At 54.7% G+C, this 26620-nt stretch overlaps 1 protein-coding gene across 3 annotated transcripts; it reads right to left on the bottom strand.

The window, feature by feature from the left end:
- Positions 1–593: 593 nt before the first annotated feature.
- On the bottom strand, positions 594–26418 carry ADGRD2 (adhesion G protein-coupled receptor D2). 3 transcript variants are annotated; one of them, XM_031654498.1, is made up of 22 exons: positions 25778–26418; positions 25369–25467; positions 24897–24982; positions 24466–24750; positions 22861–22972; positions 21999–22133; positions 21368–21491; positions 20884–20989; positions 13467–13522; positions 12384–12510; positions 10991–11094; positions 10627–10729; positions 10168–10321; positions 9470–9603; positions 9278–9393; positions 8202–8322; positions 3421–3462; positions 3293–3337; positions 3098–3212; positions 2493–2551; positions 2199–2229; positions 594–685 (listed from the first exon to the last, which is right to left on the bottom strand). In XM_031654498.1, exons 1-22 carry the CDS (start codon positions 26400–26402, stop codon positions 678–680), a joined length of 2787 nt encoding a protein of 928 aa, XP_031510358.1. In that variant the 5' UTR covers positions 26403–26418; the 3' UTR covers positions 594–677. The 3 variants fall into 3 exon arrangements, with proteins under 3 accessions (XP_031510358.1, XP_021782849.1, XP_021782848.1); XM_021927157.2 differs by lacking the exon at positions 594–685 and having other exon boundaries at positions 1860–2229; XM_021927156.2 differs by lacking the exon at positions 594–685 and having other exon boundaries at positions 2143–2551.
- Between the last annotated feature and the right edge of the window lie 202 nt (positions 26419–26620).

Raw genomic sequence — 26620 nt, 5'->3', positions numbered from 1 at the left:
AGGTGTCCAGACTAGCAACTTACCTGTGAGCTGTCTGCCTAGGTGGCTCCCACTCATACCAACTGTCACCCCTGCCACCTCTGCTACAGGGCCTGGGAGACCCCAGGCCTGAGTGGTCTGAGCCTGTGTCCTCCTCTGCACAGCAGGAGTGACGGTGGCTCAGCACGGCAGTGAGGACCCGTGACTCTGAGGTGGTAAAGGGCTCAGCACCGTCCAGTGATACAGCAAGCGCTCATAAATGCTGGCTGCGCCTACCCTGATGATGAGGCTGATGTCCTGGAGTCCCAAAGCCAAGTGGCAGCTTCTCTGGCTTCCTCCCTCCTCCCAGAGGGCCCGGCGTCCTCTCCCTCTGCCCAGGCCAGGACGACTCCCAGAGGACAGGAGAACCCAACAATTCTATTTATTACCAGACACTGCAGCGCCCCTTGGAACTTCGGGGCAGGTGGGAAGGAGCGGATCACAGACAGGCAAAGACTGGGGGAAAGAGCCTGGGGACCTGGTGGGTTAGGGGAGCAGGGGGCTGAGGCCCACACTCCTTTAGGAAAAGTCAGAGGCTGAGGCCGCCGGAGCAGGGGCCGCTGTTGGCTCTCAGGGACTCCCGCTGCGCCCTTCTGGGGTCTGGGGTCCCAGCAGAGCTGAGCTGGGCAGGGTCTGGCGACGAGTTTCCCAGACACTCCCTAGAAACCTGGTGGGAAAGTGCGCCCTTGGGCTGGGCTGGCAGAGGATCCTGGTGGAGAACCCGGGGATGGATGGGCTCTGGGAACTGAGGCTGGGGGAGACCCTGGCCAGTCCTCGCTGGCTGTGAGTCAGTTTCTCCATCCTCGGAACACCCGCATGCCCCGAGGGCTCCGCGGCCTTTCAGGAGGGGCGGTGGCGGCCCCGTGTGGGACACAGCTTGGCAGCCCCCGCTGCCCCGCGCCTTCACAACTCCGGCCGCTGAGTGGCCTGCGGGGTGGGGTCGGGACTGGAAGTGGAGGCGTCCAGAGAGCCGGGCCGGGTGGGGGGTCCGGAGGGTGGGGCCCAGGTGGAAGCGGCTCCGTTGCTACGAGCGGCCCTAGCAACGCACCCATTCAGCGGAGACAAAGGCGCTGTCACTTGAGCGCAGAGGCGCCGCCGCTCTCTTGTTCCTGCAGCCGCGGCGCCCGCGGGTGGGGGTGGGGCGGGTGGGGGAGGGGCGCTGGCCCCGGGGGGCGTCTGGGCGGGCCTATGGGGGGCGCCTCCAGCCCATTCTGCAGAAGGGGAAGCTGAGACTCTCCGGGACTGAGATGCCAGCCGGGGATGGGGGCTGGTCGGGGCCTGGGATCCCACGGACCCGGGTTCACGTGGCCCTACGTTTACACCCGTGTGGCTACTGCTGTGCCTGGAGTCCCCCATCCGCGCCAGTGGGGGCCTGGCCCTGGCTCTGTTCAGGTTCTGGCTAGCGGCGGCGCCTTTCTGTGCCTCAACTTCCTCATCCGCGCAATGGGTGGAGAAAGGCACCTCCACTTCCCCCTCACTGGCTCAGAATCAGCAGGTGCCTGGGCTGAGCACTGAGCCTGCCCCTGGGAGGAGCCTGGTAAACAGGGCTCTTGCCTTGACTGGAAACAGTCGCCTGGCCGAGGCTGGGGCCGTGTGGGTTTCAGATGGAAGGAGTGTTCCCTGAGGGAAGCGACCAGCGGGCAGGGTCCCCATGGCTCCCCTGGGCCCAGCTGAGCTCCCCAGGCTTCAGTCCTCTCCCTGAGCCGGACCTGGGGTGTCCTCACCCTCCCACAGTCCCCCCTGCCACTGCCCAGCCCCTGTCATGCCCCCATCAGCTGGTGACCTGCCGCCTTGGAGGAAAGCACTTGTGCCTCAGCGGGTTTGGAAGGCTCTGGGTCCTAGGGCATCAGGCCGGAGCCCTCAGAGGGTGAGGAGGGGTGCTGGACTTGGGGGGCAGAGAGAGGGGAGGACAGAGGGAGGCAGGCTGTGCTCCTTGGCAGCGCCCGCTCAGACTAGGGTTCCATGACCTACTCTCTAACGAAGCTCTCCCAAGGGGTACTGCCTGGTCCCCAACAGGCCCCCAGTGCTCCCAGGGGACCTGTGGAGTGAGGGGAGGGCCTCTGCAATTGTGGGAGGTTGGGTATATTGATTTCAAATCACTTCCATCCTGGTACAGGGGGGCTTAGCGGGTGTCCTGGCCCAAAAAGAAAAGAGGGGACCCGCTGAGGTGGGGACTGTACCTGAAGCTTTGAATGCTGTCAGTTCCACAGCCTGAGGACAGAGGGGCTGTCACAGGGGTGGCTCCCACTCCTTCTGCTGCCCCTTGCCCTGGGGATCCTTGGCTATAGGGGCCTCTGCCAGCTTGCGGCCAGCAGCTCCCCCTCCCTGGGCGCTTCAGCCCAGGAACAGAGAAACAGATCCCAGGGAAGCCCCCATCCCGGCCCTACCCAGGCCCTGTGGCTTCCTGACCCTGCCTGCTGGCCTTGCCAGCCCCCTAGCAGAGCCCTGTGTGACCCACGCTGTCCCAGCCTCACCTGTCTCTCCGGGTTTGCAATGGAGGAGAAGGCTGAGGGGGTTCTAGGGCCATAGGTCCCTAGTGAGGAAAATGCAAACTTTTCAGAGATGAAGGCAGGGAGAGCTCTCTCTGCTCCCCCATCCTGGGAGTGGGGCCCTCAGGATCCAATACTGTAAGAATCCACTCCAAGGTTTACCTCACAGATTTGTAATGAGGCCCAGAGAGGGAAGGGAACTTGCCCAGGGGCACACAGGAGGTGACTGGGAGCTAGGATTGGAACCTCTGGCCTGGCCTCGAAGTCATTCAACCCATGCCCTGCCTCAGAGCCCCGACCTCATTTACTCACCATCTCCAGGAATCCCCCAAACCCTTCTGCATGCAGCCCCAGGGAAGGTCACCCTGGACAAGTCTATGCCTGGGCCAGGCCCCAGGAACCCGGGTTTCCTGGCAGTGGGGAATGAGTGACAGGACATTGCTCAAGCCACAGGGCTGCAGAGTTTCCTGGGCCCTGGTTTCCTTTTTTTCAGATGGACTAAAAGGATCTGCCCTTGTCCTCCCAGCTCTGCCTGAGTGCTGGGGAAACTGAGGCACTGGGCAGCATCCCCACCTGGGTGCTGAGAGTACCTCTGAGAGCCGCGTGTCTCCGGGGTGGAGCCAAGGCTATGGGGCTCCCTCGGGTTGCCTCCCAGGAACCTGGGGGCCTCAGGCTGGTCCCCCAGCTGGCAGGGCTGGCACAGGACTGAAAGGAGAGGATGTGGGGGCTGGGACCTGGCTCTGGGGGCCTCCCGCCCCCACCCACACCCCCAGCGTCCTGAGCACCTCGGCCACCTTCTTCTCAGCCATCCTCTGCAGGGCGCTCCGCACCTGGGGGAACGCTTGGAGGTCAGGTCAGGGACCCTCCCCACCCCTCGGACCCCCCTCCCTGCAGCCGGCGCCCCCAGACTCACCTCCTCATTGCAGGCAGCATAAACCAGGAAGATGTACAGCCCCTGAGGACAGACCCAGCGAGTGGGTGATGCCTCAGCCCTGAGCCCCCGACCCCATCCCCCACAGCCTGGCCTTGCCTGGGGTCCCGGCGCCCCGCAGGGGCAGAGACACTCGCAGAGATACCCAGAGACAGGCTGATGGGCAGTAAGTCGGCCTTGCCCTCGTGTCTGCCTGCGGAGGGGCAGCTGTGGCATTTAGCAGGATGGGGGACCAGAAGGGGTTTTGTCCCATGCAACCCCAACTTTCAGCCTCTGCTCACCAGGCAGCCTGACTCCAGTCCTCTGTGCCCCACCCTGGGCCTGTCCCATCCTCACCGCCTCGCTATGCTGTGCGGTAGGGTTAGGAGGGGGACACCTTCCTGAGGCTCCAAGGCCAAGTCAGGTCCTGGGACAACAGCCCTGGGAGTGCCTTCTCCCTGTGCCTCTAGCTGAGTGGCCTTCACTTCCCTGAGTCTCCGTCTTTTCATCTGGAAAGGGGAGATGAGGCCGGGACTTGGCTCCTGAGGGGATGGGAGGTGCTGCCTGTGAGGGACTCACACAGTGGCTGGGGCAGAGCTGGCTCCCTCTTCCCACACCGTGGGACCAAGAGGCCCTCACCACCCTCCCTGCACCATCACATCTGGGCCCTCACTTGACCCTCGCAGCAAGTCTGTGGCAGGGGTGGATTCATTCTCCGCATTTGATGGAGAGGGACCAGGAGCTGGGGGTGGGGGACAGAGGAATGGGTCCTAAGCTCCAGTGTGGTCCAGCCCTGAGGCTGTCCTGGGATCCCCCCTGGGCAGTGTCACAGGCAGCTGCTCCTGTGCTGCGGCCCAGGCAGGAGGGCATAGGTGGGGGCCTGGAATTCCTTGGGGCCTTCCAGCCTCCCAGGGCTGAAAGCTGGAGCCCAAGAGCCTGGCTGGTCTCCCTGGTGCCCAGGCACCAACTGAGGTGATACCATCACCCCCATTCTCCAAGACAGACCCCAAAGACTCCCAGGTCCCCACGCCCAGCCTGTTCTTTCTCTGTAGCCTCTGCACTGCCTTCTCCATTCCATTTCCTTCTACCCACTCCTCACCACCCAAAGGCACCTTTCCAAATGCCAACCCAAGAACACCAGCACCTGCCTGACACCCTGCATGGCTCCCAACTAGCCCGGGACAAAATTTGAGCTTTTCTTTCTTTCCTTTTCTTTTCTTTTTTTCTTTTCTTTTCTTTTCTTTTTTTTTTTTTTGGACAGAGTTTTCACTCTTCTTGCCCAGGCTGGAATGCAATGGCACAATTTTGGCTCACTGCAACCTCTGCCCTCTTAGTTCAAGCGATTCTCCTGCCTCAGCCTCCCGAGTAGCTGGGACTACAGGCACCCGCTACCACACCCAGCTGATTTTTTGTATGTAGTAGAGACGGGGTTTCACCATATTGGTCAGGCTGGTCTTGAACTCCTGACCTCAGGTGATCCACCTGCCTCGGTCTCCCAAAGTGCTGGGATTAAAGGCGTGAGCCACTGCGCCCGGCCAAGTCTGACCTCTTTACGACAGCTTTGAGGACCCTATGCCGTCTGCCCCCCACACTCCCTCCTGCCCCATTTCTCACCAGCCTTACCCCTCATGTCTCCCAGCCATTTGACCCCACCATGCCCCTCCCCCGGCTTAAAACATTCTTTTCCCCCTCTCCATACAGCTGTCAGGTCTTGGCTGAGAGTGACCCCCTCCAGGTGGCCCATTCTGCCTCTGATGACCTGTTCCTCTGTCCCCACACTGCCTTGACCAAGGCCCGTTTTCTCTCGGCCTCAGTCAGGACACACTGTGGTTGTGTGGTTTTAATGTCTGCCTCTCCCTCAGGCTGAGAATGTCACAGAATTCTTTGGCCCTGGGCATCTCCACGTCCCCCAGCGTGCAGGCCAGCCAGGGCACAGGGAGGTGCTAGGGGAGTGCGTGTTGAACAACTGAACAAAACAATGAGCTCACACTCGTGAGATTCCTAGCACGTGCCAGGTATCGTGCGTAGCCTTGGCAAATGTTATGTCAGCCAAACTCCACGATGATCCCATGAGGCGGGTGGGAATCTGATCCCCTTCAGTTAGATGTAGAAACGGAGGCCTGGTGCCACTTCTCCAGGCCTCACAACAAGGCTCTGTCCACCAGGGCAAGTGTGAGCTACGGCTGGTTATAGAAGTGAGGCTTTGCTCTCCCTGGACACAACCCGGCACAGGGGCCAGAAAGATACAAATGACTTACAAAGAGTGAATGAGGTTGGGCAGAGTTTCATCCCTGAGTCCCAGGCCTCCTCCCTGGTCACTTGGTCACCCTCCTAAGAGTGGGATGTACCCAACTTATGCCCAAGACTGACAGAGAGTGACAGGGGGATAGGGATGGAGGTAGAGTGCGAGGGGAAGACACAGAGGGACCTCGGTGGACACAAGAGAGAGAGACCAAAGGAGAGGTGAAGGGAAAGGCTGTGCCTGGGGAGAGGGACTGAGAGAACAGGGCCCTGAGCCCAAGAGGGTCATGTGACTGTCAGCGGCAGGGCCCAGACCCCACTCCTGCCTTCTGAGCTCCTGCCTAAGGCAGCCGCTCCTTGCCTTCACCAGGTGAGCATCTCAAGGGTGATCTGAGGCTGCCTTAGGCAGGGGCAAGAGAAGGTCATGCACACGGAGATGGAGAGGCAGAGATAAAAAGACCGGTGTCAGAGGGCTGGGCATGGTGGCTCATGCCTGTAATCCTAGCACTTCGGGAGGCCGAGGCGGGAGGATCACTTGAGGTTAGGAGTTCAAGACCAGCCTGGGTAACATGGTGAGACCCCCGTCCCCACTAAAAATACAAAAATTATCCAGGTGTGTAATCCCAGCTACTCAGGAGGCTGAGGCAGGATAATCGCTTGAATCTGGGAGTCAGAGGTTGCAGTGAGCCGAGATTGTGCCACTGCACTCGGAATGAGACTCTAGCTTCAAAAAAAAAGACAAAAAACAAAACCAACCAACAAAAAACAATCCGGTGTCACAGAGACAGAGGAGAGAAGTGGAGAAACATGAAGACAGACCCAGAAAGAGCCAGGTGGGGTCAGTGCCAGAAAAAACATCCACGGCCAGAGGGTGAGAGGGGCACAGGGAGAGGGGGACAGTGACAGAGGGGGAGCCTGAGAGACAGAACCAGAGAAGATTCAGGGACCAAGATTGGGACAGAGAGAGAGGAAAGAATGAGAAGTGACGGGAGGGAGCTGAGACGGTGCGACGGTGGCATTGCCCCATGGCTGTGTCTCTGCCCACCTGAGGGGCACAGGTGAGGACGGAGAGCATCAGGGATCCAACGCCCCATGATGTGGAGAGGGGCACCTGGGAAAGAGCTGGAGGAATCGCCATGGCAACAGGATGCCACCACCTGCCCCACCGTGTGACAGGTGGAGAAGCCTCGCCAGGGGCCAGCCAGACTGAACCCAGCCATGAAGCCCTGGGGGGCGTGGGGCTTGGAAGAGGGCTCCCCTGCCTCGTCCCCTCACTGAACACTTCATTTCTTCATCGTGGCCATGGTTTTTCTGCTCTACCAAGGGCAGCTCCACAAATACAGGGGCTTTTTGCTACCTCGTTCCCTGCTGTGGCCTGGCACCCAGCACAGTGCCTGGCACACCGGGCGAGCTGTGACTAGCACACGGACGAATGAGTAACTGGGTCCAAGCATGCTCCCAGGGACCAGCCAGGACCCATCTGCAGTCAGCTGGATGCCCTGTGGCTGAGAACACAGACTCTGGAGTGGTGTCCTAGCACTGATGCTGCCTCCTGGGGGGCCTTGGGCAGGTGACCCCATGAGGTCTCAGTTTCCCCACTTACAAGGCTTGTTGAGAGATAAAAATAGGAGCCTGGCCTGGGGCTCAGAGGGAGCACCCAGGCACTGTGAGTGGCTGTTACCACCTTGGCTCCCATTCTTCAAGGAAAAGATGGAGGGTCCCCAGCTCGGAGGGCACACGGACCCTGGGTGGAGTTTGCACCTGACTTCCTGAGCCTGGCACAGTCCAGCCTGGGCCCTCACCCACCCACCTTTTGGCCCTGAGAGGGACCCGGGCCGGGAAAGCGGGGAGCAAGAGGGGCAGATGACAGGGAGAGGTGCCTGGCGGAATGGTCCAGGGAGGTCGAGGGAAAGGGAGGGGCCAGGAAGGGCCTCGGTGGGCCCCCCTGACTCCCAGCACCCAGCCCCCTGGCTGTCACTGCAGTTAATGTTCTGGTCCTCCACAGACCTGCCAATCCCCCAAGAGGGACCTAGTTGGCCCCCTCCCTGACACAGGCCCTGAGAGACCCGGGGAGCCCGGGCCCTTTCCTGCAGCCTCATGAACAGGCCTCCTCACCAAACCTCTTCTAAACGGCTATCCCAGCAGGCCGCAGACCCCAAGCGGGAGGTGACTGATGCTCTGCATCCCCTCCCCAGCTTCCTGGCAAGAACTAAGTGGCTCTGGCACCAGCTAAGGGGCTGGAATTTCTGCCAGACCCTGAGTGTCCAAGCACAGTGAGCCTTAACACCCTCTTTCTGGGCCTAAGCCTCCGTAGTGGGCAGAGGGGCCCCAGGAGCCTCCTGCACGAACCGCTGGTTGATTGGAGGTTGCCTGTTCCCCCCCCACACTCAAAACTCCTTCTTAGAGAGAATGTCCCAGTTGCTGTTGAATGTCTCCTATGATGGAGGGCTCACCCCCCGCCCCAGTCCCTGACACCCCGGTCGTCCCCTCCGAGCTTTCATGCATATCAGGGCCTAGTCCCAGAAGATTGGGGCTGGAGGTACCTGAATGGAGTTGAGGCCCACGGCAGCGTAGGCCCAGGCGGGGCTCAGGTGCACCAGGATGCCCACCAGCCAGGTCAGGCCCAGGACGGGCAGCAGGACCAGCACAGGCTTCACCGTGGCCCTGTAGGAGGGCAGGCAGGGCTGACGGGGGTTGGAGGCCTGGGGAGCTCCCCGCAGGGTTCCAAGGATAGCAGCACCTGTAAGTGCCTGGAGTGGGGTGGCAGCTGAGGGCTAGGGCCATGGCTCAGCAGGACTTAGAGGGAGCCAGGACCTTTGACTGGACTTTGTTGCCCCCCTCCTCAGAGACAGAGGTGGCATGAAGTAGGGTAGTGGCACTTGGGAGATGGGGTCCCAGCCCCCAGCCTGGCTGGAAGGAACGGGGTGGTAGCTGTTCAGGGCAGGGGCCGAGGCCTGAGCAGTGGGAGCAGCAGGGATGGGGTCAGGACTCCCTTCTCCCTCTCTAAGGGCCCTGGGGTTCCCTGGCTTTTCGGGGGTCCCCCCAGCTTGGGCTGCCCTGTGCTTGGTGGAGGATGGGTGGGGAAGGAGAAAGCCAGCAAGGAGGTAGGGCTGGGAAAAGAGGCCGGCGGGGTCCCCCTCTTGCAGAGCGTGACCCCGGAGGGCGATGGGGGTCTTTGGCGGGAACAGGGACCCAGGTCCTCACCCTGAACTTGAACTTCTGGAGCTAACCCTGAACGTCTGGGGCTAGCCCTGATTTGAGGGTCTCCCCTACTTTGTCTCCTGTAGGCTATCAGTACCTTCCGTAGACAGTGCACCCCTCGAACAGTGGCTAATGTCCACAGCTCCCTCACACGGATCAGTGACCATCCCCACATGTGACACGCATGGGTGCATGGGTGCATAGGTGCATGCTGACACAAGTTGACATGCCCGAGCATGTGTGACACAGATGCAGGGACACATATGCACCCACATACTCAACACAGACTCGGGCATGGCCACACGGCCACGCTCTGGACACAGACTCGCACGTGCTCTTGCCCGGTGAGCCTCATGCCTGGCGCCGGCTGACCCTGCACTTCCTGCTTCCTCTTGGCCCCCCCGTTCTGGGGCCTCACCATATCTGGGTCCAGATCTGCTCCTGAAGGCAGGGCTGTGGGTTCAACATGCGGGCACGGCGGCGGGTGCTGGACACGGTGACCATCACCACACGGGCCAGGATGCAGGTGTTGGCCTGGAAACCTGGGGTCAGTGGGTGAGAGGCCTTCCCCGTCCCCAACACACCCCTCCCCTGCAGGTCCCCCGCTCACAGTCAGCACGAAGAGCACAGGCCCCACGAAGGCCCAGATGGCATATGTGTGCACGTTGAGCCAGCAATGTCCAGGGGCCACGTAGTCACGGGGGAGCATGGCCAGGGTGACTGCCACAATGCCCACAGGCACGCCTAGGGGAGGGGGAAGGGGGTCTCAAAGCCGGGTCACCTGCTCTTTCTTCTCCAGGACCCAGAACCGCCCCCGCCAAGCTGCAGCTGTCCCCTACTGGAGGTTGTACTTGGGGCACTGGGGAGGTCCAAGGAGCAGGGCTGGGGGCTCTGATACTGTTGGGGTGGCATTGGAGCCACAGTAGTTTGGGAGTGGGGAGAGCTGAGGCTGCTTTGGAAGCTACAGCTGGGCGTCTCCAGAGATGGAGGCTGGGCAACTGGCTGGCTTCAGATTTGGGGAGATAGCACTGTGGATGGAGAGGGGAGGCTGGGAAGTGGAGACGGATTATGAGGAAGGGGCTTGGGTAAATTGGAGGTTAATAGGACTAAGGAAATTGAGGTCATGTCAGAGATGGGTGCTGGGTGTTGCTGGGTGCTGGGTGTTGCTGGGTGCTGGGTGATGCTAAATGCCGGATGCTGAGTGGTGCTGGGTGCTGAGTGCTGAGCGTGGGGCCGTGTTAGATGGCAGGGTCGGCCATGCAAGGTACAGCTGGGGAGAAGAGAGTGCGGGCGCAGAGCAGGCCTCACCCCAGCCTGTGGCGTGGTAGAGCCGCATGCCTGGTCCCGGGTGCATGCTCACAGCTACCACCTTCCTCCACAGCAACAGCCCCTCCACCAGCATCCAGGAGAATGCCGCCAGAAAGAGGAAGTGCATTGCGACTGTGACAGCCACACATGCCACCTGTGGGAGCGGGGGAGGGTGGGGATCCCCACCTAGGTCCGAGGTCAGACGCAGGTGCAGGCCGGCCCCGCAGCCCTGTGCCCAGCCTGGCCTTGCCAACCCAAAGAAGTGTCAGCGGGTGAGGCCTCTGGGCAGCAGCCTGGGCCCCGCTCCACCATTTGGAGCCTTTCCTCCCTGGGGCCCTGCTCCTCCCCAGGGAAGTGGAGCCAAGTGAAAATGGTGGGGGGCAGGGGGTCACCCTAGGAAAACCCACAGGCACTTTCCCAGGCTTCCCTGGGCTTCCGGCCCACCCACTGACCGCCCACCTCATTGGCCTTGGCCCACTCGCTGGTCATGAGGAAGCCCTCTGCACAGGCCAGGGAGAAGGTGAGGTTCTTGTGGACTGTGGTTCGCTCCGACTTGGGGATCCTGGAGAGGACAGAGGAGTCCGTTAACAAGACCACTGCCGGTCCCCACACTCCGCAGGCCCCTGTCCTGCCCGGTCCCCTGTGCCTGGGCAGGTGGAGGGAAAGAAAGCAGCTCCACAGGGGACCCTGCACATCCTAAGGAGAGGCTCAGACCGAGGTTCTGCCGGGACCAAGGGTGGACACCCGACCGATGGGGACATGGAGGCCTGAGCGGGGCGGGGAGGGCCCAGGCAGCCAGGCTACGGTGGTGAACTCTCCTCACCCGGCCGCCACGAAGAGCAAGAAGGTGGTGGTGAGGGCGCAGAAGGACACACCACAGCCAACAAATGAGAGAGTCCTCAGCAGCGACTCCTCCTCAGGGCCTCTCTGTGTGGAGGGACAGAGAAAACCCCCTGGCACCACCCAGACCCGACCCAGGCCAGACCTCGCCCCGCCTGGTGACTGTAAGGCCCCCCCATGCCATATTCACGTCTGCAGTGCAGCAGCAGCCAGCAGGGCCCAGGCCTGCACACAGTAGGCATTTAATAAGCAGGTGTGAGCATGTCCTTCTCTCCTGCTGGCTCTCCCTAGACTGACCCCAACTGGCCCAGATTCCACCAACTGGACAGCTACTAAGAGCGCTGACCGATGTGCTCACGCGGAGGGATCCTAGGGACCATGGAGTGTCGTCAGAATGGGGCTGTGGGTGGATCGTTCGTGATGTGGAAAAGCATCCACGCTCTGACTTTTCTTTTTTCTTTTTTTTTTTTTTTTTGAGTCTCACTCTGTCCCCCAGGCTGGAGTGCAAGTGGCGCAGTCTCAGCTCACTGCAACCTCTGCCTCCTGGGTTCAAGTGATTCTTGTGCCTCAGCCTCCTGAGTAGCTGGGACCACAGGCACGGGCCACCATGCCCAGCTAATTTTTGTATTTTTAGTAGAGATGGGGTTTCACCATGTTGGCCAGGCTGGTCTCCAACTCCTGACCTCAAATGATCCGCCTGCCTTGGCCTCCCAAAGTGGTCGGATTATAGGTGGGAGACACCATGCCTGGCCCTGACTTTACAGGAAAAGTGCATTTGGTAACCTGTTTTTCTAACGTGCCCCTCAACATGCCAGGTGACCCCAGCATTCCTGAGGCTTAGGTCCCATCCCACTTGACTTCTCAGCAAGTGACCACTCAGGGCCCCTTTCCATCTCCAGTGAGTCCAGCCCCTCCTGATGTCCCCTTAGAGTTTCCCCCCAACAAGTTGTTTACAATTTATTATTTACTCATTTATTTTTAGACAGGGTTTTGCTCTATCACCCAGACTGGAATGCAGTGGCATGATCTTGGCTCACTGCAGCTTCGACTTCCTGAGCTCAAGCAATCCTCCTGCCTCAGCCCCCCTGAGTAGTTGGGACTATAGGCGTGAGTCGCCATGCCTGGCTAATGTTTGCATTTTTTGTAGAGATGGGGTTTCGCCATGTTGCCCAGGCTGGTCTTGAACTCCTGGGCTCAAGTGATCAGCCGCCCAAAGTTCTGGGACAACAGGTATGAACTATTGCGCTCAGCCCTGTCCCCCACAATCTATGACAGCTGGCATCCCTCAGAGGCTTCTTCTTACTACCTATTGGCTCTTCTCTTCACCTCCAGCTAAGGACCCCCCTCCTGACACCCCCTTCCCACCGTGCACTCACCTGTACTTCATAGATTTGCAGCAGGACGGCAAAGCTGGTGCTGTGGTTGCAGAAGCAGGCGGTGGAGTCCGGGTACAGGGCAGCCACGGAGCAGCCCGTGGTGGCCCAGGCACCCCCTGTATATGGGCTTGGGGGATGGGGAGGGAACAGAGGGCTCTTGAGATAAGGTGGACAAGGGGGTGAGGGGCCAGGAGCAAGCAGGGGAAAGGCTCTCCCCAAAGCCTGGGGCCCATCACCGCCCTGCCTCTAACCAGCTACGTGATCTTGGGGAGTCACCGCCCCTTCCTGGATCTCAGTTTTTCACCTATAAAATATGCTTGACATTCTTAGGATGGTAGGAGGGCGGGGCTGATACCAGTGATCGCTGTTTATCAACTTCATTAATTACTGAGCCACTGGGACCAAGGTTCCCTACCTCAGCTAAAGATCCAGGGCAGGGAGCCGGGCTAATCCCTGGAGCCTGCTCTGCTCCTTCAAGAGCCCTAGGGCCCTGGCCTCAGATAGATCAAGTTCAACACCCATTTGACAGATGAGTCCCTTCCTAGGCATCTCACAGAGTGAGTGCTTCCTCCTGCACATACTCTCATGACAGGGAGCTCACTACCTGCTGGGTAACACATCCTCCTGCCCCAGCTTGTCCTAGAGCTGGGAGGAGCCTGGAGTCACCCTGAAAGGCAGATGGTGAACAGAGGTCAAAACCATGTGTAAGTCTTGCCTCATCCCCAAGCAGAGTGGACATCTTTTTAAAAAATCATCTTAAAGGCTGGGTTCGGTGGCTCACTGTAATCCTAGCACTTTGGGAGGCCAAGGCGGGTGGATCACCTGAGGTCAGGAGTTCGAGACCAGCCTGGCCATCGTGGCAAAACCCTGTCTCTACTAAAAATACAAAAATTAGTTGGGAGTGATGGCGGGCGCCTGTAATCCCAGCTACTTGAGAGGCTGAGGCAGGAGAATCGCTTGAGGGACATGGAGGTTGTATTGAGCCAAGACTGCACTACTGCACTCCAGCCTGGGCGACAGAGCAAGATTCCATCTCAAACAAAACAAAACAAAAACAAAAAAACCCTGGAAATGGAAACTAACCTGATACTGTAGTTCCAGAAAGCACAGACAGGCTCCACCAGCTTGTGACGGAAGGTCTGGAGGCAGGAGACAGGGACAGGGCAGGTGCATGAGCGTGGATTGAGCAGCACGGTGCAGGTGTGAGTGTGGATGGGAAAGGAGAGAGACCAGGAGAATGGAGGGACGCCAAGGACTCTGCATTTTAGGGACCGGGGGGTTGCCCACCATGCATTGTGGATGAAGGGGCAGAGGGGAGGCAGAGGGAGGAGAGTGCAGACTCTCTGGTGTGGAAGGTGGAAAAACTGGGAACGAGCTAAGCAGCCATCACTGGGGAGTGGTTAAGCAACTGTGCCTCTCCTCTCCTTGGGATACTGCCTCTGGTAAGATGAACACACAGACCTCTGGCTACTGATGTGGAAAGATCTCTGTGATACGTTGTTCAGTAAAGGAAGAATTCACAACATTGGGCACATAAGCCCATTTATTTCACATAAGCCCATTTATGTGAAAAATTAAGGTCTGCATACTTGTGAAAACACACACACACGTACACACATAGCATGTGTGGGAGCAAACACACAGTGAACTTAACAGTGGTTAGGTCTGGGTTTGAATGTGTTATGATGCATGTGTTAGTTCTTTTGTAATTAAACAATGACAAAAATATAGATTTTATAACATGTCATTAAGCAGTGAAGACACATCAAGCGGCTAGTGGTACCAGCCCCAGTCTAGGTAGTGAAGGTAGCCTGAGCTTGGGACTTGGGCCATCTGTCCTGACTGGCGAGGGTGATGGTAATCACACCTCACTTTGTGTCTTGCCAAGCACTTTCATGTCCTTTATTGTAGCTGATCTTCATAGCAACCTAAGAGATAGCTATAAATTCTTGCAATTTCAGATGAGGAAACTGAGGCTCAGAGAGGAGGGTTAACCTGCTCAAGATTTACACAGTGCCATGCTTTGCATGGCTCCACTGAAAGAGCAAGGGCTTTCATTTTGCAAAAGGAAATACATACATATAGTGTTATGTGCCCAGAAAACAGCTTAAGTAAAATGCACCAAAATGTTCATAGCGGTTATCTCTGGGTAATAACATTTTGTCTTTATCCTTCTCTATATTTTCTGAATTTGTCACAATGAGTAACACATTGCTTTTATTTATTTTTATTTTAACATATTTTAAATTATTAATATATAAAAACAATCTCAAAAATTTATCCTTTAGAATATTAAACAAGGCTGGGCGTGGTGGCTCACTTTGGGAGGCTGAGGCAGGGGGATCACTTGGGCCCAGGAGTTTGAGATCAGCTTGGACAACAAAGTTAGATCCTGTCTCTGTGAAAAATACAAAACAAAATTAGCCAGACGTGGTGGTACGGACCTGTAGTACCACCTGCTTGGGAGGGTGAGCTGGAAGGATCGCTTGATCCCAGGAGGTCGAGGCCGCAGTGAGCTGTGGTGGTGCCACTGCACTCCAGCCCGGACGACAGAGGGAGAGACTGCCTCAAAAATAAATAAATAATAAAAATAAAAATATAAGCGAAATTGACAAAGTTCTAGCCAGACTGTCCAAGAATGAAAAAGAAAACATCACTGTAGCATCTACAGATGTGAAAAGGATCATAAGGAAACAGTATAAACAACTCTGTGCTGGAAATTTGACAACCTGGATGAAATGGACACATTCTTTGAAAGGCACAAATTACCAAACCATCTCAAGAAGAAATAAAACACCCAAATAACCTGTATCAATCAAAGAAACAGAACGCACAATTAAAAATCTTTCCACAAAGAACACACGAGGTCCAGAGGAATTCACTGGTGAAGCTGATCAAGCATTCACAGAGGACAGAAGTCTTCCCAACTCATTTTATGAGGCCAGCATTAATCTGACACCCAAACCAGAGGAAGACAGTACAGGAAACTATAGAACACATTATTCATGAACATAAACACAAAAATCATCAACAAAATACTAGCTAATTGAATCCAGCAATATATATAAAAGATATATATATAACCATAATCAAATTACACTGATCTCAAGAATCCAAGGTTGGTTTAACACTTGAAAATCAGTCAGGGCAATTTACTAGATTAATGAAATAAATGAGAAAACCATATGATCATATCAACGTGCAAGAAACATTTGACAAAATTCAAAGGCCATTCATGATAAAAATTCTCAGCAAACCACGAAGAGAAGGGAACTTCATTTGATGGACATCTACAAAAAGCCCAAACATCACACTTAACGGTGAAAGTCTAGATGCCTTCCTTCTAAGATAACGAATGAGACAAGGATGGCTGGCCTCACCATCCAATTCAACATTGATCCAGAGATCCTAGCTGGTGCAACAAGGGAAGAAAAAGAAAGAAAGGAAAGGAAGAAAAGGGAGGAAAGGAAGGAAGGAAGAAGGAAGGCAGGAAGGAAGGAGAGAGAGAGAGAGGAAGGAAGGAAGAAAGAAAGAAAGAAAGAAAGAAAGAAAGAAAGAAAGAAAGAAAGAAAGAAAGAAAGAAAGAAAGAAAGGAAGGAAGGAAGGAAGGAAGGAAGGAAGGAAAGAAAAGAAAGAAAGAAAGGAAGGGAGAGAGAGAGAAAGGAAGAAGGACGGAAGGAAGAAAGGAAGAAAGAAGGAAAGAAGGAAGGAAAGAAAGAAAGAAAAAAAGAAAGGAAGGAAGAGAGAGAGAAAGGAAGGAAGGAAGAAAGGAAGACAGAAAGACATGGATTGGAAAGGAGAAACAAAAACTGCCTTTACTTGCAGACAACATGAGAATGTATGTAGAAAATCCTAGAGATTCAGGAAAAGAGCTACTGTAAGTACTAAGTGAGTTTGGCAAGGTTGCAGAATATAGTATCATTGTACAAAAATCAATTATATTACTGTATACTAGCAATGAACAGTTTAAAATTAAGAAAACAATACCATTTCTGGTAATATCCAAAACTTTGTAATACTTAGGAATATATTTAACAAAATATCTCTAAGATCTGTTCACTGAAAGGTATATATCACTGAGAAAAAAATGTAAAAACTCTAAATAAACGGAAAGCTATGTCTTGATAATGAATTGAAAGACGCCAGTTCTCCCAAATTGATATACAGAGTCAATGCAATGCCAATCAAAATACTAGTAGGTTTTCTATAGACATTTATGAGCTGATTCTAAAATATATATGGAAATGCAAAGAATCTAGAATAGCCAAAGTAACTTTGAAAAAGAACAAGGCTGAGTGTGGTAGCTCGTGCCTGTAATCCCAGCACTTTGGGAGACCAAGGCAGGTGGACTGCTTGAGGTCAGGAGTTTGAGACCAGCCTGGGCAACATGGAAAAATCCTGTCTCTACAAAAAGAAAAAAAAAATAAAAATTAGCCGGGCATGGTAGATCGCCTGTAGTCCCAGCCACTTGAAGGGCTGGGGCTGAGGTGGGAGGAGGATCCCTTGAGCCAGGGAGGTTGAATCTACAGTGAGCTGTGTTCATACCACTGTACTCCAGCCTGGGCAACAAAATGAGACCCTGTCTCAAAAAAAAAAAAAAAGAAAAAGAAAAAGAACAAAATTAAGTCAGGCACGGTGGCTCACACCTATAATCCCAGCACTTTGGGAGGCTGAGGCTGATGGATCGCGTGAGGTCAGGAGTTTAAGACTAGTCTGGCCAACATGGTGAAACCCTGTCTCTACTAAAAATACAAAAAATTGACGGGGCGTGGTGGCGTGTGCCTGTAATCTCAGCTACTGGAGGCTGGGGCAGGAAAATCACTTGAACCTGTGAGGCAGAAACTGCAGTGAGCCGAGATCGCATCACTGCACTCTAGCCTGGGTGACACCCAGAGATCACACCCATCTCAAAAAACGAACAAACAAACAAGCGAAAAGCCCAAAAAACTAAGTTGAAGGATACACTACCTGATTTCAAGGCTTACTATACAGATACATTAATCAGGACAGTATGAAATTAACATAGGGATAGGCATATAGATCACTAGAACAGAACACACAGCCCACAAATAGATCTACACATATACAGACAATTGATTTCAACAAAGATGACAAGAAAATTCAACGGGAGCAAAGAATAATCTTTTCAACAAATAGTGTTGGAACTGGTTGTCTATATGGAAAAAAATGAACTTCAACCTTTTTACCTTCATAATATATGGAACTTAAGTTGAAATAAATTATACACCTACACGTAAAAGCTAAAGTGATAAACTTCCTTGAGAATATCTTTGTGACCTTTGGATTGCCAAAGCTTTCTTAGATAGGATACAAAAAGCATGAGCTATGCAAGACAAAAATTGATAAATTGGACTTCATCACAATTAAAAACTTATCTTCCAAAGATACTATTAAGAACACAAAAAGCAAGCCACAGACTAGAAGAAATTATTCACAAGACATATCTCTAACAAAGGACTTGTATCCAAAATATATAAAGAATTCTTACAACTCAATGATAAAACAAATAATTTAAAAATTGGGGAAAAGATTTGAAGATGCATTTAACAAAGGAAGATATATGACAGCTTAATAAGTGTATAAAGAGATGCCCAGAATCATTGGTTTTCAAGGAATTGCAGCTTAAAACCACAATGAGATATCAATACATGACTATTATAATGAATGACATTTAAAAACACTGACAAGGATGTTGGCAGAGGTGTGGAGCAACTGGAACTCTCCAATGCTGCTAGTGGGAATGTAAAAATGGTTCAACCACTTTAGAAAACAGTTTGACAGTCTCTTAGGAAGTTAAAATACACTTATGCTACAACTCAGCAAGTCTACTTTCAGGAATCTACCTAGTAAAGAGAAATCATTTATCCACAAAAAGACTTGTATATGAGTGTTCATACCAGACTTATTCGTAGTAGCCCAAACTGAAAACAAGTCAAATCTCTGTCAACAGGTAAATGGAAAAACAAATCATGATACATCTATATACCTGAAAACTACTCAGCAGTGAAAAAGGAACGAGCTACTGAAAAGTGCAACAACACGAATGATTCTCAACAATGGGACCTGAGCAAAAGCCAGGCCTCAACACATACTAGATGATTCCATTTACATGAAATCCTAGAAAAGACAGACACAGGGCTGGGCACAGTGGCTCACACCTGCAAATCCCAGCACTTTGGGAGGCCAAGGTGGGTGGATCACCTGAGGTCGGGAGTTCGAGACCAGTCTGACCAACATGGAGAAATCCCATCTCTACTAAAAAAAAAAAAAAAAAAAAAATACAAAATTAGCCAGACGTGGTAGTGCATGCCTGTAGTCCCAGCTGCTCAGGAGGCTGAGGCAGGAGAATCGCTTGAACCCAGGGGGCGGAGGTTGCAGTGAGCCGAGATCGACCATTGCACTCCAGCCTGGGCAACAATGGCGAAACTCCATCTCAAAAAAGAAAAGAAAAGAAAAGAAAAGAAAAGAAAAGAAAAGAAAAGAAAAGACAAGACAGACAATCTATGGTTACAGAAAGCAGGTCAGTGATTTCCTGGGGTAGCAGCATGGAACACTGACTGGGAAGGGGCACAAAGAAGCTTTTTGGGAAGGTAGAAATGTTCTAGACCTTGAGTGGGGCAGTGGTACACATGTATATACACTGGTCCAAACTTGTCAAATTGTATGCTTAACATGGATGCATTTTAGCATATGTAGATTTAGACATTTCAATCAATTTGATTTTTTTTTTTTTTTTTTTTTGAGACGGAGTCTTGCTCTGTTGCCCAGGCTGGAGTGCAGTGGTGTGATCATGGCTCACTGCAGCCTTGAACTCCTGGGCTCAAGCCATCCTCCTGCCTCAGCCTCCTGAGTAGCTGGAACTGCAGATGTTGTGCCACCTTGCCTGGCCAATTTTTCTATTCTTTTGTAGGGATGAGTTCTCATATGTTACCCAGGCTGATCTCAAACTCCTGGCCTCAAGCGATCCACTTGCCTCAGTCTCTCAAAGTGCTGGGATTACAAGCATAAGCTACCACGCCTGGCCTCAATCAATTTGACTTTTTTTTTTTTTTTTTTTTGTCTTGGGAGGATATATACAAGAGACTGATAAGCAGTGGTGTGTGTGTGTGTGTGTGTGTGTGTGTCCAAGATTACTGGTTGTGAGCAAAGAAGATAGCTTTCTCTGAAACATTCCAGTGTTTCAGAAGGGAGAAGAAATTTGTGTATTAAACGTGAAATGAAATTGAACATATCTTGGGGATCTTTCCATGTCAGTTTATACAGAAATATCCCAATCCCTATTCAACTTTCAGTTGACTATTCCATTGCACACTTGGTCCCTATTACCTGCAGGAGATGGGTTCCAGGACCCTTAAGGATACCAAAACCTGCCAAGGCTCAAGTTTTTTATATAAAATGGCATGCTATTTGCATATAACCTACACACATGCTCCTGTATACTTTAAGTCATCTCTAGATTACTTGTAATACCTAATACAACTTAAATGCTATATAAATAGCTGTTATGCTATCTTGCTTAGAAAATAAAATATAAATATATAAATAGCTGTCATACAGACCAAAATAAAAGTCTATAGATGTTCAGTACAGATGCTATTTTTTCTGAATATTTTCCATCCATGGTTGCTTGAATCCTTGGTGGTGAAACCCTCCCATATGGAGAGCTGACCATATGTATCTACAAAACTTTTTTTTGTTTGTTTTTTGAGACAGAATCTTGTTCTGTCGACCAGGCTGGAGGGCAGTGGTGTGACTTCGGCTCACTACAACCTCCGCCTCCTGGGCTCAAGCGATTCTCCTACCTCAGCCTTCCCAGTAGCTGGGACTACAGGTGTGTACCACCATGCCTGGCTAACTTTTATGTATTTTTAGTAGAGATGGGGTTTCACCATGTTGGCCAGGCTGGTTTCGAACTGCTGACCTCAAGTGATCCGCCCTCCTCAGCCTCCCAAAGTGCTGGGATTACAGTCATGAGGCACCGTGCCCAGACCTACAAAACTTTTAAAGTAGTCCCCTACTGATGGACATTTAGGTTATTTTTATTTGTATGAAGCACATTCATATGTGAAGGCCCCTGCACACACACTGCAGAGAGTGAATGAATGAATTCACCGCACACGCCGCAGTGAATGACTCCATGAGAACTAACAGGTTTTCAAGTTATGCAGACCTAAAATGAAATCCCAGCTCTGCCACTTACAAGCTGGGGCCAATCACATTAGCCCTCCCAAGTTGTGGATAAAGTGCACAGTTGGAGGAGTAATGAATGCGCCATTCATTAATGCCACCTGCCATAAGGTGCCCCTGCAGTCAATCGCTTCCCTTCCCATTCCCTTGAGGACAATGGAGGTGACTTGCAGGTACATTTTGTGTGCATTCGTAGGCCTTGGTTGCCCAAGGAATAAATATTGGGGGTTGGGGGAACTGAGCCAGGACACATGCACCAGGATGGCTGCTTCCCAGAAACGCCACCCAGTACCTGGGCCTGGTGCTGCAGATGAAATGTCACCGCTATGCTGACCTCTCCAGTGACGTCCCACACTTCAGAGGAGATGATGGCTGACCCCACCTGGGTGCTTAGGAACCTGTGGGCAGAATGGGAGCTTCCAAGGGTGGCTGTGGAGGAGGGATGGTGCCTGGCTGGGGCACGTCACCCAGGCCCCTACGGTGGAGGTGGCAGCCTCTGTGTCCAAAAAGGTATCAGGAATTCTGGCACCTGGTTCAGTCTTGCCTTGGGGACTTGCTGGTAACTTGGGTAAGTCCCAACACAGAAGCCAGAACCCCAGATGGGAGTTGAGCCGTGTTCACCTCTGGCAGGTGCGGAAGTGTGTGTGTGTCGGGCAGAGGTGGGAAACGGTGGGCCCTGGGCTGCTAAGGACACATGCACCCACCAGAACGCGGGCTCTGGCCTTCCTGGGGAGGGGACACAGGCCCTCACAACCTTCCAGGTGGCGCCTACTCACCTCTGCACCCTGTTTGCTTCCTCTGAGCTGGCAGGGGCCTGGGGCTGTAGGTCCAGCCCCTCTAGGGTATGCTGGAAGACTCTGGAGGTGAACCAGCTGTGGATCGCGGTGACTCCAGAGAGACCTGGCTGAGTGGAAGGGGCACCAAGGCACCACCCGGTGGCTGGGCAAGCACCACCAGCTGGCCCCTAAGGGTGATGCTCTCCCCACTCTACAGATAGGGAAACTGAGGCTCAGAGAGGTTAAATGACTTCCCTAATATCACACAGCCAAGAAGTGGAACAGTCAAAATTCCAAGCAGCCACAGTCTATGTGCTTAACCTCACATCTCCAAGGCCCTTTGCCCCTTCCCCTAATCCCCCACCACTGCATGGCATCAAGCATAGGGGGTCTCCCTCCACTACCCACTCCCGAGGGAAGAGGTGCGTGGTTCCGTGGAGGAGACTAAGTGAACACCACTATGTGGTGGGTGCTTTTAACCTCATAAGCCACAAGGCAAGTAGTAATGTGCCCATTTTACAGATGAGCAAACTGAGACTCTGAAAGATGAGTAGCACAGCTAGCAATGGTTAGAGCTGAGGTTTGACCCAGAACCCAACAGGGCTCTCGACACCCCCTCATCCTCACCCACCTTTTCCGAGGAGTCGCCTCGCTTCACCTGCAGGAATGTGGATATGGCCGGGCCCCTCTGGACGCCCACCGGGCATTGTGAAGAAGCAGCCCCTCGTGCTGGCCTCCCTCAAGCGTAAGCTGCGTACCTCCAGGCCTGGGGGTAAACGGGGCTGGGTGGCTGGACCTCGGAGTGAGGTCTTTCTGCTGAGCCAGCCCAGCTAGCAGGGTCTGGATCTCTCTCTTCCTGCCATAGGCCTCAGAGTCCACCATTCCTGCTCAGAGAGGTTCAGCAACTTGCCCAAGGCAAATCTGACTTTTCCAATTCCAGGGGAAGGGGGTCACTGAGAAGGGGGGGGCGGTCACTGCGAGGCAGGACCTGAATATTGATGAGTCACCAGAAACTGATGGGAGCCCAAAGGACACGTGTTTGTACCTGAAGCTTCACCACAGGTGCACCCCCATTCAGGCTACAAACATTCACCGAGTGTGTACTTGGGCTTGGCCCCGAGATGCAGAGACGGCTTACCACTTAGGGAGTGTCCCGTGGAGGGAGATAATCCCATTATGTAATTGCCAGAAATGCAATGAGAGACATGTTCAAGGTTCTGGGGTAATAGAGGCGGGAGGAACTGTCTCTCAGTGGAGGATAGAGCTAAAACGGGAAGGCTTCCTAAAGGGAATGATGCCCACGCGGGGTTCTGAAGGATGTATAGGCATTTGCTAGGAGATCAAGGGAGAGAGGGCATTCTGGATTCAGGGCACAGCGTGGGCAAAGGCAGGAAACAGAATAGAGTGCCTGTGGAAGTGCAGACAGCTCCCAGTCACCAGGGCGAGGAGGGAGGTCTGAGTCCAGCCGTGTGGGCAGGTGGGTGCAGGCTCACCAGCATGGCGGTGCTGGATGCGCATTCGGGGCTGCTCTGAGGTCATTGTGGTGCTCAGCAGGGGTGCCAGGCGCTGCACACTCGCCACCAGGGTCATAGGCCCACCAACCACCTGGGAAGATGCTGCATCTCAGCTTCCTGTCACACTCTGCACCCCACTGCTGTCTGCCCTGAGTGCTGGAATGAACGCTCCATGATCTGGGAGGTGGTCCTACCCTCTCCAGACCCTCTGTGGCTCTTTAAGGACTCCAGGATCAAGCCCTGGGTCCTCAGGTTGACATTCGAAGCCCTGCGTGCCCCAGCTTCCTTCGACCTATCCAATTCTATCTCCCAAGCCACCCCATCCTCCTGTTTGTCAGCCAGGGCACACTCGGAAGGCTGGGCCATGCCTACCCCTTCGCTGTGGCTCAGTGCTAGACCTGTAATGGTTGCTCAACACTGAGATTCCAAAAGGAAAGCCATGGGTGGGAGTGGTGACAGCAGGGGAGGGAGGAGAGGAACCTGCATTCATGGGGCACCTACTCTGTGCTGGGCAAGTCACACTGTTCATCCCTAATGCCTCTCCATTGCCTTAGCAAGGCTGGTGTGATCATCCCCATTCCCCAGGGAAGAAAACTGAGCTTCAGTCTGGCTTTCCCCAGTCTGCAGTGCCTCAGATCCCTAATCAACTATGGGCTTGCACACTTCCCAGGATGGGGAGCTCACTACCTGTAGCAAATCATTCCATAGAACCAGCCTCCTGTATTACGCCGTCTTCCCCTACCCCCATGTCCTAGTCCCAAATCTGTCCTCTGAGGCCCACCAGGGGGACCAGGTTTGCTTCTTCAACCCCAGATAATTTGCAGGCACTGTTCATGATTCTTGGTTCCCCCCCTGCTCTGGACTGATCACTCCCAGGCCGACAGCCACTTCTGCCAGGACAAGGTTTCCAACAGCCTCTCCAACTGGATAGCACCTCTCATGTTGTCCAGAGTGTCTGGGCTGTTTAGGCGGACAAGGTGGACTGTCCACTCCGTATAGATCCCCCACTTAAGGTGGTCAGCAGGTTCTTGGAGATGGGGGAGGCTCTTACTGACTGGCGGCTCTTAATCATTTCATTTAACTACAGAAGCTATTGGTCAAGTGCAATTTTTTTCTTTTTTTTTTTTGAGAGTCTCACTCTGTCACCCAGGCTGGAGTGCAGTGGTGTGATCTCGGCTTACTGCAACCTCCACCCACTGGGTTTAAGTGATTCTCCTGCCTCAGCCTCCCGAGTAGCTGGGATTACAGGCTCCCACTACCAGGCCTGGCTAATTTTGTATTTTTAATGGAGACAGGGTTTCACCATGTTGGCCAGGCTGGTCTCAAACTCCTGACCTCATGTGATACACCCGCCTCAACCTCCCAAAGTGCTGGGATTACAGGCATGAGCCACTGCGCCCAGCCTCAAGTGCAGTTGTTTGTGGAAATTAAACTTATCAAATAGACAAAAGAGAAGCTTCTCCCGATAGATGCAGAGATGGAGCCCAGAGCTAGGTGCTGACTCCGCCACAGCTACACAACCAGCTGGTGGCTAGGCTGGAACCACAGCCCAGGCCTCTGCCCACCCAGCCCTGCCAGCCTCACCTCACGGATGGACAGCCATGCGTCAGCCACCTGCTCCTCCAGGACCAGACTGGCCACAGATACAACGCGTTGGCTCAGCTGCTCCCAGGGGCCTGTCAACAACAGCTCAGGGTCCCCAGCCCCGAGGGCCACTACCCTCTTCAGGAAGCGCACAACAGCCAGAAGTGCGGCCGGCCCCAGTGGAGCCATCTCCATCGCCAGGACATGCTCCAGAAGGCCCAGGAAGCTGGAGGCCTCCGCTGGGGACAGGGTCCCATGGTCTTCGGAGAGGGGGTCCGGGAGGAGCTGTGGGCAGAGGAGCCACTGACTCTGGGTCTGGTTGTTATGAGGGGATCCCCCCAGGAGCCACACCATTACAGGGGAGGAAATTGAGGTGCAGCGAGGTGACCCACAGAGCCCCCAGGCTCGCCAGCCCCTGAAAGGGAGCTCACCACAATGTCATTGGCCAAAGCATTGACTCGGCTGATAACATCCTGGCCAGGCCACGACTGGGCATCCTGCAGCCGATGATAGGTCTCTGCAAAGGAGTGGATGCCAGGCTGGGCCCCGGGCAATACCCCTGCCCAGAGGTGCCAGCCTGTTCAGCGACCTCTACCCACCACGTGCTGCCCAGGGAAGGAAGAGCACCTTGATGGCTGTGCGTCCAGAGTCTTACACACAGTGTTCTAGATGGGGAAACTGAGGCACAGAATGGCAAAAGAGCTTGCCCAACGTCACACAATTTGGATTCACCCTCAGGTCCGTCTGAACCCACTGCTCTGTGGCTTAGACTCCATGGAGACCTTGAAGCTCTGAGATGATTCTGAATTCCCAGACTTTGCCAATAGCTCACCCCCTCTCAGTCTACTCTGGTCCACATCGGCTTTCCCTTCAGCAGAGCCCAGGGGCACAGCCAGGGCGCACCTGTCCGGTAGCAGCAGAGGAAGAGCTGCGGCTCCAGGCAGAGTTCAGAGCCCTCACTGCGAGGTGCCGGGTTCCACGTAGGGCACTCCTCGGAGGGCACTGGCAGGCGCGGGGCAGCTGTTAGGACTCCCTAGGGGTCCTGCGCACCCTGGCGAGCCAGGATGCACGGCCCCGGGGTGAGGGGGCAATGTGAAACCTGAGAGAGGGACACTGTGGCCAGCTCGGGGTAGGGGTAAGGGGGAGGCTTATGCTGGGACCAGGCTTATGCTGGAGCTCGCTGGCACTGCAGCCTGGAGAGGGCGTGGCCAGAGCTAGGCGTGGCTTGGTTGGCAAGGGGTGGATCGAGTTCCAGGGTTGGAAGGGAAGGATTCGGGGCCATGGAGTGGGGCCGGGGCGGGGCGGGTCGTACCGGGACAGAGAAGGCGCACCCACACCATGGGCAGCAGCGAGGGTGCGATGTCCAGGGCGCCCGGGTCCCAGCGGAAGAGCAGGCCCTCTGGGGGCGGCGCGCAGGCCTGTGCCTGGTGCAACTGCGCGGGACTCAACGCCCGCGCCCACAGGTGGAAGTCGGTGAGGTTGCCGCTGAAGGCGTCACGCGCCGAGAAGCCACCGCCCAGGGAGTCCTGATCCTGGCCCAGCACCAGGATGCTGCCAGACGGCACCGGGTGGCCGGCGCCCAGTCCCCGCGCCCCAGCGCGCCGCCTCCCGTCGGAGAACAGCGCCCAGCGCCCGCCCCTCTGCTCCCATGTGGCGCACACATGGTGCCAGCGGCCGTCGGCGCGGAAGGCTGCGAGGAAGGGCGCGTGGTGCCCACGCACCACCAGCGCAGCGCGCACTACGCCCCCTGGCTCGGCGAAGGCGCGCAGCTGCAGCGCGTTGGGCAGCGCGGGCGCGGCAACGGAGAAGAGCGCGGCGGGGTCGGGCGAGGCACAGTCCCACTGCACGTGAGCACACGCGGTCAGCGCCGCCAGCTCAGGCAGGGGGCTCCGCAGCCGTGCCGCGCGGTCAGCCGTCTTCTCGCCAAACACCAGCATGGCAGTGGTGCGCGCACCTGCGGGGACACGTGGGCCTCGACCTCAATTTCCTCCCCTGTGAACATGGTCCTGCTCCTGCCCTTTGGCTTAGCGGCGGGGTCTTTCCAGGCTTTGGGGTACCTCCCCACCTCAGGAAGGAGGAAATGCGGGCTAGCGTTCCCCTGCCCAAGAGTCAAACCCCGACGTCCAGTCCAGGGCAAGGGAACCTGGAGATGCAA

Source organism: Papio anubis, chromosome 13 (assembly GCF_008728515.1).
Source record: "Papio anubis isolate 15944 chromosome 13, Panubis1.0, whole genome shotgun sequence".
NCBI classification, from domain to species: domain Eukaryota; kingdom Metazoa; phylum Chordata; class Mammalia; order Primates; family Cercopithecidae; genus Papio; species Papio anubis.
This window is presented reverse-complemented; position numbering and strand designations above follow the sequence as displayed.